General features: G+C 38.9%; 1 protein-coding gene across 1 annotated transcript in view; it reads right to left on the bottom strand.

The window, feature by feature from the left end:
* Positions 1–11,065: 11,065 nt before the first annotated feature.
* TMCC3 (transmembrane and coiled-coil domain family 3) overlaps positions 11,066–18,090 on the bottom strand; it is a 69,379-nt gene continuing 62,354 nt past the window's right edge. Inside the window, exons 3-4 of the mRNA XM_024218312.1 lie at positions 17,554–17,689; positions 11,066–15,320 (exon numbers count right to left, since the gene is read on the bottom strand). Coding sequence (XP_024074080.1) covers positions 15,018–15,320; positions 17,554–17,689 — 439 coding nt within the window. The 3' untranslated portion in view covers positions 11,066–15,017. The remainder of the gene's footprint in view (positions 15,321–17,553; positions 17,690–18,090) is intronic.

Below are 18,090 nucleotides of genomic sequence, written 5' to 3' on the forward strand. Positions count from 1 at the left end.
CTGTAGCCGTCCGCCCCGCCCCGCCCCCTCCCCTCCCCATCCCGCCTGGCTGTGACCCCGCTCGGGACCCGTCAGCCTCCCGGAATTTCCAATAAGGCCGACGCCGCTGAGCTTGGTGGGAACGCGGAAGTGCCGCCTCCAGGCCGGGAAGCGCTGAGCGAGAAGCGAGGTTGCTCTGGAAACCGGCTCGCGACTGAGGCGCGATGGGGTGCAGAGGAAGGCGGCTACTGGTCTGGTTTGATCCAGGTTCCGCGTGGCTGGCTTGGTCCCTGCCCAGTACTGGAGCAAACCCGAACAGGATTTTGCCTTTTTGAAGAGTGCCCCACTCCGTCCCCACTAGTGTGCGGTCAAGCGCTTGAAAACGGTGCCCCCCCCCCCTCCTGCAGTGTTACTTCACATGCACCGTGCAAGGTCATAGCAACAGGGCACTTCCAGCAGTACTGCAGTCTATACCTCTAGTTAATTAGGGCATTAAATACAGTATACACGGCAAGGTACATTTGCTCTTCTGGTTCTGCTTATATTGCAGAAGTGTTTGACAATGAAAGAAAATAGGTGAAAGTGCTCAACTGCTGTATGCCTGTGTTCATGGTTACTCATCTGCAGAACAACAAAACTTTATGTGCAAAATGCATTGTAGACAACACTGAAAAATAACTTCAAGCTATTATACCAAATTTCAGACCCAGACTCCCTTAATTCCTAAGATATGCTTCTAAGGTAAGGGAAGGGAATAATAGAACATACAAAAATGGTTGTAATAAAAGTAAATTTACACACCTTGAAGCAGTTTCTGACAATTGCAGTATCTAACTCTTTTAAATAATCTACTTCAGACAAGTAAGGAGATAGCTATACATCATATTTTGTACTCAATAATGCTATCTCCAGATCATAAAGGCAGGTGGATGTTACTAATGCCAGTACCCCATTACACAACTGTTTAACAAGAACAAATACATTCACAGTATTCTTAATAGTACCAATTCATTTATATTTGAATGCACTTATACTATTTTATAAATCACTAAGAGCAGTCAAAACAGTTATCAGGTACTTTTGATGAAATCTTTAACATTTTGAAAGATTTATTTTGACTAAGAAGAGTCCTTAATCATCCCAGTCTAGTAATGCCCTTCCTTTCAATAGGGAATGAATAAAAAAAGGCTCCACTTTGTATATCACAAGGTGTGATTCACTTATGCTCCTAGCCCCATTAAACAAACAAATCAACAACAACAAAGTTAAATATCACCAGAATGTTTTTATAGATCTGCATAAAAAATTACAGTTACAATTAGTTCCCCTAGAGGTTGCTGTAATCCTAGATATGGAAAAGGCTAGTACGTGTGACAATTATTTCCCAAAGATCAAGAACAATAAGTCTAGGCAAAATGGTTGAATATTTGTTTCTCTTTAGATGAAATCATGTACAAATGTATGATTTTTATATAGAATTTTATAATCATAAGGTTATGATAAATATCTTGACACTTTCAGTAGCAAAATGGTAACAACTGGAGCTTTTAGGAAGAAAAGCATTAAATCTGTAGCAATATTTTGTAATACTGCAATAACATGAATACAGATTGAGTTTTTTTCCAAAGTCAACAAAGATTTTGTTTTAAAAAGTTAAGTTTTTTGTTTTGGATGCAAAGCACAGTAGTTTTACAGGACTGTAAAGTGTAGTTCTCAGAAAAATGACTATTAAAAAAAGGCTGTTAAAAAAAAAAAAAGCTACCCCGACCCAGCAGATCTAATTGTCCGAAGTCCTAAGCAAGGAGCAGAACTGCATGCCCATCTCCCCTAGAGCTGTTCTGAGCAGCATCTTTGTGAAAGGCAACACAAAGCCTGCTTCTTCCTCTTAAAAATTGCTGTAGAGACTTAAATTGGGGCTGTGCTAGGAGTCCTCTTGCAGGAGGCATCAAAGGCAGGGAGGTGAAACAGGAGACAAGGGGATAGAATTCAAAGGTTCTTGGAAAAGAAGGCCAGGGAAAGGAGAACATGCAAATTGGGACCAGCAAGAGACATAGGGAATAGCAGATAAGCACAGCAAGGGAAGAAAGGTGTTAAACAGGAGACAGGCCAATGGATGGGAATTTAAAAAAACAGCTGGAAAGCTTTTTGGTTCCCAATATTTGAGATTCCTTATTTCTACTTGCAATGTAATCTTAAATTATTTCTTTAACAATGGGAATTTACTGGATTAGATGTTGAGAATTTTACAAAAAAAAGGAAAGTTTACCTGAGTGAAAAGAGGAATTTGATGGGAACAGAGTCTTATATAAGTGCAATTCAGGCTTTCCCTCCTCCTTCCCCTAATTCCATTCTTTTCATGGGATAGATAATATGTAGTCATGGCCAAGAAATGCTGTAATGAATCCAAAAGTTCACTTCAGACTTGTTTGCTGTCCCTATGGAACAAGGGTGAAAGTAGCTGCTATGTGGAACAAACATGAGTTTTGGTAACCCAGAAGTGTCTCTTTAGATAGGACTATTGCTGTAGTAGCAGGTATGAATCTGTGGTTAATCTATGTTTAGTATGTGTCACTGTGACCCAAGGACCTCCTGATGCCAATGGGGAGAGGGTATAGGGGGACATAAGGGTCACAGGGCTCTCCAGCTTCTGGTATTTACATTCTAGTTCACCAAAGAATGCCATATAAGGTTTCAACAGAAAGCTTGTGTCACACTGGTCATCATAATGTTTGCAAAATGTATAAGCAGATAATATGTAAGGAATATATATATTAAAAATTATGTTCTTAAGGTCTTGTAGTTAAAGGACCAGAGAGACTGTGTGCATTGAGATAGACTTCTCCAGACAGGAGGTAGGAAACTCTTATCTCCCTAGCTGACCATTGTATATTATGGGCCTTACAATAAAAGTCCATTAGCATACTGAGTCAAATACTAATGAAGAGCTTGTGGAAACTTCAAAAGAAAATAAACAGGAAGAGATAAACAGCAGGAGCGTGGGGGAAGACCCCCTGTTTTAGAGGTGAAGATATTTTGAGGTGTTTAAGGTGGTCTGGTGTATTGGGGGCGTGCAGAGAGATGCACAAGAGGGCATTTGTTAGCTGAGTTTAGGCTCTAGAATGTGTGTTGTGACTTTGTTTTATATGTAACCCTTTGTTTCCAATATTTCTGTTTATCATATTAATTGCTTTCTTTGTTAAACTTATACAGTAGAACCTCAGCATTACGGACATCTCGGGAATGGAGGTTGTTCATTACTATGAACAAGCCGTTATAGGCTGCTCCTCAGGGCGGACTGCTCGGAGCAGGGGCTCAGCTCTGCAGTGGCTGCCCGGTGAGTGCGGGTGGGCACAGACAGCTGGTTCTAGCCCTCTGGTTGCAAGGGTGATGAATGAGGCACCCTGGGGCACCACAATATCAGTGGGTGCGTGGTGCAGGCTGTGGCCCTTTAAAACTGAGCTGCTCCTCCAGATCCCAGCGTGCAGGCAGGAGCTCGGGCTCCGGCAGCTTACACTCCAGGCCAGGTTTCAGTAGCAGCTCAGGAAGTTTCTTTCCCAGGCTCTGAACTTGCAAGCTTGTCCCCCTTCCCAGTCAGGAGGGAGAAGGAAAAACAGCATTCACCACCTCCTACCTGTAATTGGCTGCCCCTTGCCATGGTGAGTAGGGAAGGGGGTGGGGACTGGAAGTCCAGATGTGCCTACCTTTAAGATGCAATACAGGCACAGTACAGTATTTGCTGGTTTGTTTTTTTGGTTTTTGGTCTCCGCTGCTGCCTAATAGCCTACTTCTGGTTCCCCATGGTGTCTGATTGACCGGTCAGTCCGTAACTCTGGTGTTCGTATCTTTGAGGTTCCACTGTACTTGCTTTCTCTATAAATAAATCTAAGTGCTATGAGTTAAGCAGTGCCGTGTTCTTAGGTGAACTGGTAGGCTGCAGTGTACTTAGGAGCAGGGGGTCTGGTAATTTTCTGAGTGTCAGTGGCTAAGAGGCTGGACACTCTAGAGGTACGTTTTGAGTCCTTGGGGGTTTTATATCTATTACTTACTCACAGAGCGACAGCAGAGCCTGTGGGGGCTGAGAGGGGAGTACCTGTTCTGCCTGTGGCCAGGGTTGTCAGGGAGCTGACCTCTGGCAGACACAGTTAAGGCTTTCTCACGCTAAGGGCAGATGATAGTGAGATGCCTCCCTGGGGACTTTCACAGTCACCTTGGCCTAAATGCAGTCTAGCAAGAGAGATGCCGCATGGGAAATTAATAAGTGTGGTGATCAAAGGCTCTATCCTGCTCCTGCATCAGCTGGGCCTGGAAGTATTAGGCAGGCAACAACCTTAGGTAAGTCTACACTGAAAGCACAGGTTGTGATTATAGTTCAAGTAAACGTACCTGAGCTAATTTTCATCTAGCGAGCTCGGGTACCTGAGCAGTGAAGCTGCTGTAGCCTGCATTTCAGTGCAGACTAGTCCACTGAGTAATTATCCCAGGTTCTGGGCAGATTTGTACAGCCTGAGCAGAAACGCACACTTCCACAACTTCATTGCTCTAGATTAAAGCTAGCTCGGGTATGGTAACTTGTGCTGCAGTCACACCCTGTAATTGCAGTATAAACATACTCTGAGTCCCAGACAGACAGGACAAAGCCCCATACCTTCTAACACAAGCCCAGAGATGACTGGCTCCAATGGGTGCATTATTTAGGCTGAGGAAGAGGGAAAATTAAATAGAGTGGATACTGTATGTGGTGCTCCTAAGAAAAACATTTATAGTCAGAAGACAAAACGTCACTGGAATTCTTTATTCCTGGGGTAAAAACATGACCCCAGTGAAGTCAAGGAAGTTTTGCCATTAACTTCAACAAAGCCAGGATTTCATCCCTGGTATAGTCTAAAAAACTATGGGAGTCAATAGATATAAAGACTGAGACCAATCAACAGGATACTATGCTGTGTAGCTGCAGCCATGTCAGTCCCATTTAAGTGTCTTGTTATATTACAGCGGACTGCTGACTGACTACACAGTCCCATGTTCTCCATTCTATTTGATTTGGATGTAAGCAGTCATTGATTCTTTAACATATGGCTTTTATAGTAGTGAAAAAATTACAAAGAGGGGTCACAGCTGTTAGGGAAAGTAGGTGTTTTCTAACATAAATACCAACGTATTCATAGATTCCAAGGCCAGAAGGGACCACTGTGTTCATCTAGTCTGACCTCCTATATAACACAGGCCATAGAACTTTCCCAAATTAATTCCTACAGCAGGTCTTGTAGAAAAACAACCAATCTTGATTTATCAGTGATGGAAAATCCCCCATGACTTGGTAAATTGTCCCAATGGTTAATTACTTATTAAAAAAAATAATTAAAACAAAAATCACACTTTATTTCCAGTCTGAATTTGTCTAGCTTCAACTTCCAGCCATTGGATCATGTTATACCTTTCTCTGCTAGACTGAAGAGCCCATTATTAAATATTTGTTTTCCATGTAAGTATTTATAGACTGTAATCAAGTTACCCCTTAACCTTCTCTTTGTTAAGCTAAATAGATTGAACCCTTTAAGTTTATCACTATAAGGCATGTTTTCTAATCCTTTAATTATTCTCCTGGCTCTTCTCTGAACCCTCTCCAATTTTTCAACATTTTTAAATTTAAAAAATGTTTGTAAGATGATCACAAAATTGTAAATTAAAAAAATTAAAATTGTATTCAAAAGGCAAACACTGAGGTTGCTTACAGACTGTGTCCTGGTGGGCTAAAATTAGATAATATTTGTGTGTTGCATTTATATATTACAGACTTCAGGCCTGATTTTACTTTCATTCACATCAGATAGATACCTGTACAACTCCATTGACTTTAGTGGAGTTAGTCCAGATTTACACAAGAGTAAGGGAGAACAGAATCCGAATCTTCACCAGGAGAGTAGATTGTGGATTAAACAAATGCAGCCACAATCATAAAAGTTCCATCCAAAGTTTTCCTGTTTTGAGATGGAGATAAAATATTAGATAATAAAGCCAGAAAATTCCTGAGAATTTTCCTTTACCAACTGAGCACCAGTTAACTTTCGAACTTGTACTGGAAACAGAGAATTCAGCCTCTCTGCCCAAGCTCTGTCTGAAGCTGGCCGTTCATGTCATGAAAGGTGGATTGCTATCAACTGGGGGACTCAGCTGTCACCCAGCAGGGACACAAAACGAATGAGTTTTCAGCTAAATCAACAGTCTGAATATAAGTGAAACACTATGTCAAGTAAGAATTCAGGAGGATGCAGTGCAGAGTTCCTCATATCTTTTCATTTATTTCAGTCCTGATCTGGATGGATTGTCACTGTAGGGAGAACTCTAGCACTTTCAATTACTGTACTTTTTCACTAAAAGGCAAGAATTGTAATTGTGTACATCCAACTTTACCATTTGCTTTGAACTGAGTAATAAAGTAAACACATGCAAAGTAATGAACTTATTTAAGATAGAACATGTTAATACAAAAGCTAAATACAATTTCCTATAACATTTAAATGCAGTCTGTCTTGGAAAACTGGGATGAAAAAATAATACAAGAATTTAAAAAAAAAAAAAAAGGGCATATCTGTGAAACTGAAGAATGATGCCAAGGAGCAACAAGTCAACCTGGAGACTGTAGAAAGAAAGAAGTTCACTCTGCAGAACTAAGAGATGAGCTGTAGGGGGAGTGTATAAAGCCTGGAGGCAGAGTTTGGCCATATGCCTCTCTACTGCATCAACACAAACTACTTGTCTTCACTTTGAAGGCCTTCCACATCCTATTCCCCACCCTACCTATCACCTCTTATAAAATATAAAGAAACCAACTTCTGTCATTGTTCCACAAATGCCCATTTTGATTGGCCATTTAAATACTTTTCCAACATATAACCTTGTTATGTTGGTTCTCTAAATATCTGGTGGAGTTCTCTAAATATCTGCAAAACTACGTTGTCCTTCAAATACCCCCTTAAGACATTTCTCTGCTATGATGCCTACCAAAACTTGACAATTGTTTGCTGCAGTCACTGGTTATCATGCTGACCAGCATCATCTCATTATTTCCTCATATATACTCTTGTCTGTTTCTTGTATCGAACTGTTGTCTTGGACTGTAAACTCCTTCATGGCAAGGACCTTCATCCTTGTACAGGATGGCATTGTACACTGCCTAGCACAACTGGGCCCTGGCCTCTTTGTGCTACCGCTACACAAATAATCAATGTTTTGTACCACCCCAGTACTGACGCCTCTTTCATTTTCAACAAGTTGAATTTGGTGCTATATGTGTACAAGCATATACAACCCTTTGTGAGGGCTGAGTCAGATGGTTAGTAATGTAGAGCATTTTTTTCTCTGGGCCACCAACATGCATCCACCCAACATTAGCAAGAACCAAAAATAATTACAGTCTGAGGACAACCTACAGTTTGTGAAATGAGTTAGCCTTGATCTCTTTACTAAAGATTAAAGCACCTAGCATTCATATCAAAACCTAGCACTAAAACTGGCATTACTTGGAAGGGGAAGCAATTGACTGGACATAAAAACAATTTTATCCCATTTCCTCAACAGCAGGTTTGATGCACAGCCACAGAGCAAAATGGCCTGCTGGTACTGCTTATGTCTGTGCTGTATGTGGTCTGGGTATACATGACCTTAGTCCCAAAGGCTGTCAGTCTAACACCTTTCGTGAGCACTTGTTTTTTTTATTAAGAATTGTTATACTTAATATGAACATTCTAAGAATATATTCTCAACAGTAGTAATATTTGGTGATGTGCCTAAACCTGTTTTCTGACACTAGAATAAATAAACAAACGAACTTCAAGCTTCTATTTCAATTGTCCAAAGAAAAAGTCCCAAATGACTCCAAACACTTGATAAAATTAAACCATCTCACCATATATCATGTTCACACTGAATTTGGAAAAAAAAGTCTAGCGATGGTTCCTCCTCTGACCTTTACACCACTGCCAAGCCATAGCTGTAAATAAAATCCAAGATCTCAATTTTTGACACCCACAGGGTATAGCACTCAAAATCAAAATCTGAATAGTTTTCATCTTTATTTTGAAACTGGAGAATGCTCTCCATTAAGAAATGTAGATATGGACAGAGAAAGCATTATAGGGAGGTGGATTTGACCAATCAGATGATAATTGTCAGAAAATGAACTTTTAACAGCAAATTAAATTTAAAATACTTTTATTTAAAAAAAAATGTTAATGGCACCTTTGAGCAGTCATGACCACACCAAGAAATATACAAATACACTACATACATTAATAGATGCATTTTTACACCGTGCTGCACAAAATGAAAGTGGTACGAGATACAAAGGTTATATGCTGACACAAATATTTTCAGTCAATAAAAATAAACAGGTTTCAGTACACTTCGGTACTGCCTAGTCAGCATTACCTTACAAAAAAGGAAGGGAGATAGATTCATGGAAAGAAAGAGCTTTCTACCAACAGTACAACTTAATACACCACACATATGCAATAAAATCAAATTTACAAGACAATTCAATCAAGTCCCCATGCAATCTGTATGTACATTGTCTTCTAATTTCTTAGAAAACAGATGACAGGATTTTACTGGCCTCAAAACTGGATTTTATAGTGCTTTTTGTTCTTCAAGGGTGATTAAGCAATTCAGTAAATTGCAATATTTTCTTTTTCCCTTACATTATTTTAATATAAAATTTTCATTTTTTAAACTGAACTCTGCTTCACTACCAGATTAAGCTCATTCTGTTGGCATTCAAATTTCATTTAAAAACCTGTCTGTGTCTACAGTACTGTATTTCAAGTTTTGACTATGAATATATATTTGTTTATCTGGAAGAAGTTATAAAACTGCCTTATTAAAAAAAAAATCAATATAAAATCTAGGCGCCTAACTCTCAGAGCATGTTACTTCTGAAAATAGGACTTGGTGTAAAATTTTTCAAAAGCACCTAAGTGATTCTGGATCCTCTTTGTATTTTGAGCTTGTTTAGCTAATTTTTGTAAATTATAGATTATAAAGCCAGAAGGACCATTGTGATCATCTAGTCTGACATCCTGTATAACACAGGCCATAGGACTTCCCTGCATTTATTCCTGTTTGAACTACAACATATTTTTTAGAAAAACATCCAATCTTGATTTAAAACTTTTGAGTGATGGACAGTCTACCACACCCCATGGTAAATTGTTCCAAGGATTAATTACCCTCACTGTTAAAAATTTGCACCTTATTTCTAGTTTGAGTTTGTCTAGCTTCAGCTTCCAGCCATTGATTCATGTTATATCTTTGTTTGCTAGATTGAAGAGACCTCTATTATCAAATCTCTGTTCTCAATGTAGGTACTTATGCAAAGATGCTGAAAGGTATTTAGGCTCCTAACTTCCACTGAAATCAATGGGAACTTAGGAAACTCCAGCTGGTACAAAATGCTACAGTGTGTCTCTCCTCAGCAACACAGACTACTATGAGCATATCACATCTGTCCTGGGCTTCCCATAGAATTTCAAATCAAGTTAAAGGTCTTAGTCCTTATCTTCGAAGCATTCCATGGCCTGGGCTCAGAATACCTAAAAGACCAAAAGTTCTGGGATGAAGACCACGGTCAACAACTTCACTCCTCTGGCACAATGCAACTCTCAACAATAAGAGTAAAGCTTGTCTATGCAGGAGACACAACCTTCTCCAGGGATGGTATGAGACTGGAATAAACTCCCCCAGGAACTACCGTAACAACTACTACAAACCTTGTCACTTTCCACCCAAAGTGCAAGGCACATTTCTTTGATCTTTTCTTCTCAAACATGAACACATAGCAACAGCTATATTTAACAAACAAACAAAACAAAAACCCACCCTACCAAAACAAGACACTCAACTCCACATGCTTCTCCCTCTGGGGAAGAGGATGAGAACACAAACAGATGTGTAGTCATGTTGCTTAATGCACTACTGGAAGGTGCTCAGATACTATGGTGATGTGCATGGTATGAAAACCTACATAGAATAGAATATGAGCCTAAATACATTAAGCATCTGGATCTTATAGACTGACCAAGTCACCCCCTAACTTTATCTTTGATAAACTAAACAGATTGAGCTCCTTGAATCTTTCACTGTGAGGCATGTTTTCCAACCCTTTCATCATTCTCAATGTTCTTTCTGTGACCTCTCAAATTTATCAACGTCCTTTCTGAAATGTTGACACCAGAACTGGACACAGTACTCCAGTAGCGGTTCCACTTCTTAATGTTAGGCATTTTAATACTAAACAAGCAGTGGCCAGATTCAATAGCTCTCTATGAAAAGCCAGAACTAGTATAACTGGAGCTTAATAAGACAAGAAGCACTACTGGGTTACATGAAGGACTGAACTTATAGTATATAAGGCAGGAAGAAATTGAATAGGATAGTATACAGTCAGAGTAATATCAGTGACTTTGGACAACAGTGGAACTAAATTTATGTGGGCATCTTTCACTAGGTTTGTGTGGGAAGCCCTAAAGCAGGGGTAGGCAACCTATGGCACGCGTGCTGAAGGCGGCACACAAGCTGATTTTCAGTGGCACTCACACTGCCCGGGTCCTGGCTACCGGTTCAGGGGGCTCTGCATTTTAATTTAATTTTAAATGAAGCTTCTTAAACATTTTAAAAACCTTATTTACTTTACATACAACAATAGTTTAGTTATATATTATAGACATATAGAAAGAGACCTTCTAAATATGTTAAAATGTATTACCAGCACGCGAAACCTTAAATTAGAGTGAATAAATGAAGACTCGGCACACCACTTCTGAAAGGTTGCCGACCCCTGCCCTAAAGAAACCCCTTGATTTGGATCAATGGGCTGAAATTAGAAAGGTAGCTAACAGTGAAACTAACAGTGAAGGTAACTCTCCAGGAATCAACAGGTATGGATTCTACCATCAAACTCTTTGGGGCTTTCAAAGATTTGTTTATCTCTCAAGCAGTTAGGATGTTAACCATAATGACTAGGGTTACTAGACTCAGTTCCAACCAATTATGACTAACTTACTAAGGATCTTGAGACTGAAGATACACTTGGCAATGAAATTAAGTGGTTCTTTGATTGCCAGCCAGAATCAGCCAGAGAAAAGAATTCAACATATTTTGGGAGAGGGAGTTTCAAAGAGTTTGGCATACACTTAAAGGGATTGAGTGCCATGAGCATATTAAAGGCTACCTTCCACTTCCTTAACACAAGTTAGACACCCTGGCTTACCACAGATAAGGGTACATAAGGAGAAAAAAAAATACAAAATGTTGGAAGAGTTGGGAAAGTGAAGATTGGGGTCAGCAAGTAGTACAGGACATATGCAAATTACTGAAGCAAAAATGAGGGAAAATATGGTATGTTGAAGCATTTTTAATTAGTTTTTGAAATTTATATTAAAATAGAACACAAGGGAAAGATTACCAAAAGACCAGGACAGCCGCAGGGAAAAAGAAGGGAAGAAGATGGGGAGACTTGACAGAAGACATGCGATCCATAAAGAATCTGAGCATTTCTCATGGAGAAAGATCTTGAAATTGCTATTGGTTGGGACAGCCTATGGAACATTGGTATGGTTTTAGATAGAGCTCAGAAGGGAACCTAAAAAGATGAAAGTGCCTGATTGACAGAACGGTTAGGGCTGTATTAACTTGCACTGAGAAGCATTTTCTTTTTTCTTACTTTAGAGATGTCTTGTGATTTTTAAATGTGTTTTATTTCCAATACAAAGCCAATATGGAAATGTACTGCATCTGTTACGTAAGACCTCACTATTTCTGATTTGGAGTCAGTCAGATTTATCAGCCAAGTGTAAAACAGTTCCTTTGAGCATTACATTCTCATTTTACATGGAGATCACTTGTTGGTAGTTACCATATTCTACCCAAGTACAGATGTCTTTGTATTCCCAAAGCATGGCTGTAACAGATTTTTCTGCTTATGAGAGAGACTGGCTGATCTTACATAGTTAAAGAAGCTTAATTTGTTATGTCCTGATCCTGGAAATTGTCAGAGACAGATCAGACAGAATGGGTCACAAATTCAAGGTCTCTACATTGGAATCAGCAAGGTTAAATTAATAAAGGTATCTAAATTATGCTAAACTAAACAATGGTTTTCCTGAGTTCAGAAAAGCTACTGACAAGTAGCATCCATATTACATATATGTAGACATTTGTAAGCCATTTAACAGAAGTACTATATCAATGCTTGATTTTTCTATTGTCCAGCCTGGAATGCAGGTATATAAATTGAATATCAAAATGATTAAATGGAGGATACAAAAAGGATGGCAATGGATTACAATGAAGAGAAGTCACTAGCATATTATGTCAAGAGTCAGTACTGGGGCTCTTCCTTTTAGGTCCGTCCCCTCCAAACTCACCTTTAGACGCAAAGTTATAAATTGGTAAGAAAAATGTAAATACATTAGGGGAATGGTTTATAAAATGGCTGATGGATTTTAATGCAAGTCATAAAGGATTTTGAATCTAAAATATAATTGCTGGCTAAAGAACTGGGAAGTACCGACAACAAAAGAACTTAATATTCATGTTAGCTGCAATGAAGATGGGAATTTACTGTTTAACGCAGTAAAGGCCAAAAGGTTCCCAAGCTGCATCAAAAGGGTATATAAACAAAACAAGGGAAATCCTCTGTTAGGATGTACAAATTCTGGAGTAAATCCAGAAAGGAGCAGCTACGTTTTTTCAAAGTTATGGAGGGGACTTCACTATGAAGATCTGTTTAATCTCTTCAACTGATACAGTTTGTAATCTCCTCAGCCTATCAACTGGATAGATGAGGTAGCTATGAGTGGGTGGACTGGTTAGGGGATGAAATTTTAATGCAATGTATCCATACAATACCTAAATGGGGATGATAAAAGAATTGGGAATAAGGATCTCATTGAGCTAAACAGCAATAGGAACGCACAAAGACCTGCCTGCAAATTGCAAAAGGTAAAGTTTAGGTATAACACTGACTGTTCCCCCCCCCAGAAGGGTCATCAGTGTTTGGAATTCTTTGCTTTCAGAAATCAAGGAAAAGAGGACTAATTACTTGGATACCAATAGTGACTTTGAGAATAAATGGATTTGGATGAATATATGGCAATTCTTGCTCACATATACAGTGTTAAACTGACTGTTAAGTTTGAGGTATGGAAGGTCATGCCACTATTAGCAAGTTTTTGTTTTAATTTCCTCCACCTTCCTCTGGAAGATTGAACAGGGTCCAGATAGGATAAAGTGGGTGTATTCTATTGATTAATTTCCTGTGCCTGCAGCAAGTCAAGTATCACAATCCTTCCGGATTCAATTCCTTTCTATATTCAAAAACATTGCACATATCAGAATTTCTTTAATGACTTTTTTTTAAATTTAGTTTTCTAAAGTCTCTGTTATATCATTATTTACATCATTAGCCATGCTCTTTGTTCAGCCCCTGAAGCCACAGCAAGCTATTAGATTAATTACAAATCGTGTTATGGTGAAGAAAGGACAAAGTGCTTTTTCCTTTTTTCCATATAAGAATTTCTAAAGACTTCCATACAAATTATTGCACTTAATTAAAATTCAGGCATAATTACCCCTGCGACCAAAGTAACAATAATGCTGTCATGATAACATATCTTAAAAGAAAACAGCACTAAATATTAAATTAAATAACAAGACATTTGTCATTTTTCTGGATACATACAACTGGAGAAGAATCCTGATATTTTATTTCATATATTATTTTACATCATATCTGGTTACCCAGGCAACAAAGGATTTCAAGAAAAACATTTTGTAGTTTCTAGATCAGGCAAAATAAATTATATTTAAAAAAACCTACCTGTTTCATAGTGGTGTTATTGTCTGATGTCTAAAACACTGTTCTCAGGAATTTCTCACAAAAGACATTGCACGTTAGTTCTAATATATAAACTTTCATTCTTTCCCAATCCTCCTGACCTGGTGGTTCCTGCACATCCCCTGTGGAAACCTGAAGCAAAAAAACCTTACAGCATCCAACTTCCTTCAGAATTACTAACTCCGACTCCAACTTGGGGCCTAGTGTTATCCATTTCATGTTAATTGGAAAGCTTATCAACTGACTGTTAAAAATTTAAACAATTGTTTATGTGCTCTCCCTTTGCAATCTGCAAAGCTTGAAATATGACAAGAAGAGGTACTGAAGTCAACATAGTGGCATCTGCACTGGTTACTAGTTTCTTTATTCTTCTAAGATGTCCTTGTGATCTTATAATTCATTCACTGCATCATATTTGGAGGCATGTTATTACATTTATATATTTCCTAAACATGATAAAGAATAGCTCTAGGATACAATATTTACTAATCTGTATCACAAGAGACTCTAGTCATATCAAATTGTTGGGAAAGTATAACATTTACAGAATCTGTCTGAGTATGGGCCTACTGGCAGAAGCATCAGAAAATGGTGCTGGATTGTGATTAAGCACCTTCCCAGTTTCTAATTCACAGATGTTAAATCATCTAGCATTAGGAAATACTATAAGTATGGCTGGTATTTCCTAATAGTGTAAAATATAGCTAGCCATTCTATCCTGGTTCATATGGGAAGCTAGACAACTGAATTAATCCAATAGGAATGGGGCAAGTACATGCTTATTATAATGCACTCCCATCATCACTCCTCCTCACTCTAGTTAATGACACAATACACTTCAGGTTTCTTACACCACCAGAAGCATGACCTCTTGTAGATGTGCTGGTTTGTAAAGTGGAAAGCTGGTAAGATTAAGGCAAAAGATTTACACGAGTGAGCAGTTTATAATAGATTTAGCCAATTACATACAGTATAATTGAATAGGCAAATAACTGCCACGGAGTATAAATTTAAGTATTTACACCTTAGCATTCAAGTGTTTTTATAGCCTTCATCCAGTCTGCATGTTTAAATTGCAAAATTAAAAATTTTGGTAGTTTGTACACACACATTTCTTTAAAAAAATAAAAGATCCGGACTAGTGGATTCATCTTGGTATGATCATCCTTTCTATGGCACAGATAATGTGATCCCAATTTTTACAAAATATTGCAAGTAGAGTCACTGCAAAAAAAGTGCAGATGATATGGAAACGGCTCTTCATCATAGGAGCTATAAACTTTGCAATGGTAGAAACGCACACTAAGATGACGGTCATGAAGGCCAAGATTACATTTATACATTTCCCTAGGAGTACTTTGGCATTCACAGTTTCTGACTGCAGCGCTTGCTGTTCTTGCTGATGGAACTCCAGCTTAAAAACCCGAGTCTGGCAAGATTCCAAGGCTTCCTGTAGACAAAAAGGAAAATAAGAGTCAGCTACATTTCTACACAAAACAGTTTCTCATTCAGTATAAATTTATAAACTATTTAAACAAATACGTTGTGCAGACAATCAATTGTTGACAAAAATTATAAAAGTATAATCAAACTTGACAACGCTATCATAAGTGTGACATTTACATTTTTTCCTGGTTGAGAACAATAGTGTTCATGGTGTCTCATGTTTTCTGAATGTACAGGCTGAACTTCTCTAATCCGGCACTCCCTGGTCTGGCAACATCTGTGGTCCAGCATAGGCACCAGCTCTGGGGATGAAGCACCCACGGGAAAAATCAGTGGGTGCGGAGCATCCACCAGTGTCAAGTTCCCCCCTCTGCCTCCCTCCCCCCGTGCCTCTCGCTCACCGGCGGCCCTGCGCTTACCATCTCCTTCTCCTCCTTCCCAGCGCTTCTGGAGTGCCGCGAACAGCTGATTCGTGGCATTCAAGCTCTGGGAGGGAAGAGGAGGACCTGGGGCCGGCATCTGGGACCCCAGGCGAGGGGCCAGCGGCTGGGCCTGGGGCTGGCATGGAGCCCTTGGGCAAGACCCGCTGGCACTCTGCATTAACCTTGGCAAATTCTCTGGTTCGGCACCGGTCAGGTCCTGAGGGTGCCAGACTAGAGAGGTTCAACCTGTACTGATGAGCTGAAGAACTGGGTAAGCTGTTACCATGGTAACTTCACTATATCAAACCAGCACCAAAATTAGTTTCTTCGCATAACATTGAAAATGTTAGGACACTGCTGGCTTGCTGTGACACCAATTAAATCAACTGCAATGTGGACCCATTTGGTTTACACCTCCATTCTGGTCTAAATTCACTTTCATTCTCTTGAATGCCACCCACTGTACAATGATCCATGTCATAAATGCATTGTGAGCACGCATGTCTCTGGAGAAGATAAAACTGAGTCACGCTGGCCACTTTCCAGCCTAACTTTGCTTACAGTTATATCATTTAAATATCAATATGTCAGCTTAAACGGAGATACAGTCCTCTTAATATTTTCTTGTAACAAGTAAAATGCAGAAATGTTTAGCTGTCGAAATAATACTGTAATTATAATTCACTTTCCAACTTGTTCTTTTATACAATAAATCACAAATTCCGATCATCTGGGAAAAGTGGATAACCAAGACCCCAGGGTTGTCATTAATCTTTAGGAAATGTCCTGCACTCAAAACACAGCTACCCAGACTTACTCTTTTCTTCAATCATCATTTTATACTTTCTGTAGATAGAACTCTAGTCTATAGTTTGAAATTAAGTTCCCCATCCCTTACTGACTTGGTCTTTTCTCATTTGATGTTTCTTTTGTTCTGAACCTGAATGTATAAATCTGGCTGTTGTTTAAAGGTGAACTAAATGCTCTTTAACTAAAAATTACTCCTACCCCCCCCCCCGAATTATTAACCCAACATATGTGCAAACATAAGTGACAAGTAAATAAATACATACTTTCCAAAACAAATCTGTTTAAAATCTTCTACTTCATTTACTGTGTTTAGTTGACTGTGGTAAAGTTCTCATCACTAAATACATAAATCAGTACAAGAAATGCAATTTCTTTTCACTACTTTAGGCGTTAATAAAGTGAACAACTCTTGCAGGAGAAACACAGGGAACAAAAGGTCTTGATAGGTTAAAAACTTCTCAGTTCATCTGTAAACTGTATTAATAATTCACAAGTCTACATGGGTGTTTTACTAATGATTTGGGATCTCAGTCAGTTTTCAACAACTATACTGTTTTTCTACAATAAATTCAAAATTTATATAGGGCTCTGCCATGCTATGTTAGTATTCAGCTAGGAAGGGGTTTGGACATTATTTTATGTTAAGCACACAGCTGGGAATAGTGTTATCTTACTGCTGTTACAGAGCCAGCAGGGAAAGCAAAATTATTGCATTTCAGAGCATTTTACATTAGATCAGTAGATTCCTTATTCCTCTAGTGATGACAGAGCAGTAGATATAAGACACCATTTAGAATCCACAGGACTTTATTCATTCGATTATGAAACACTAGCAGGTAAAATCGTGGCCCCATTGACTTCAGTGGGAATTCTGCCACTGACTTCAGTGAGGCCAAGATTTCACTCTAGTGGGGTAAAAAATTGGGCCTAAATTCCTTAAATGCAAACGTTATTCCAAATTTTGCAAAATGTCTAGGCTATGTAACAAGTTGATTATAAAAATACCTGAACATCTCGTGACCGTTCACAGGCCTGATATGCCACTCTTTCTTCTATGCTGGCTAGCTCTTGTTTCAGGTTTGCAGTCTCATGCTGATGAAGATCTGTCAGATCGTTTAGCTGGTCTTCCAATCGTTCATACCTTTTTCAGGAAAAAAGGAAGTCTGAATTTAGCTCCTTCTACACAAATGATGTTACACCATGTTAGAATGCATCTGTACTTTAAAGGAATCTTTCCTTGTATCTCAAGTCACCCCACTTTGGTTTGTAATGAAAGGGATGGAGGGAAAGTTTCCCAAGGACTTACTCGGCAGGCTGAAAGCTCTTTGTAAATGCTCCTGGTTGGTGAAATAACAGAACAATGTTTGAAAGACCAAGGCATTTTAATACTGCAATATAAAAGTAACTCAGTGGATAAGTGTATCCAATTCATGCTCTTCCTCCTTTCAGACCACAATTCAAATCTTGTCCTGGGGGTTTCTAAATATTTCCCCCACCATATAAACAAACTGAAATAAATTGCCTTCCCTACACTTGGAGAAC

Source organism: Terrapene carolina, unplaced genomic scaffold (assembly GCF_002925995.2).
Source record: "Terrapene carolina triunguis isolate 2854851 unplaced genomic scaffold, T_m_triunguis-2.0 Scaffold68, whole genome shotgun sequence".
Taxonomy (NCBI): Eukaryota; Metazoa; Chordata; order Testudines; family Emydidae; genus Terrapene; species Terrapene triunguis.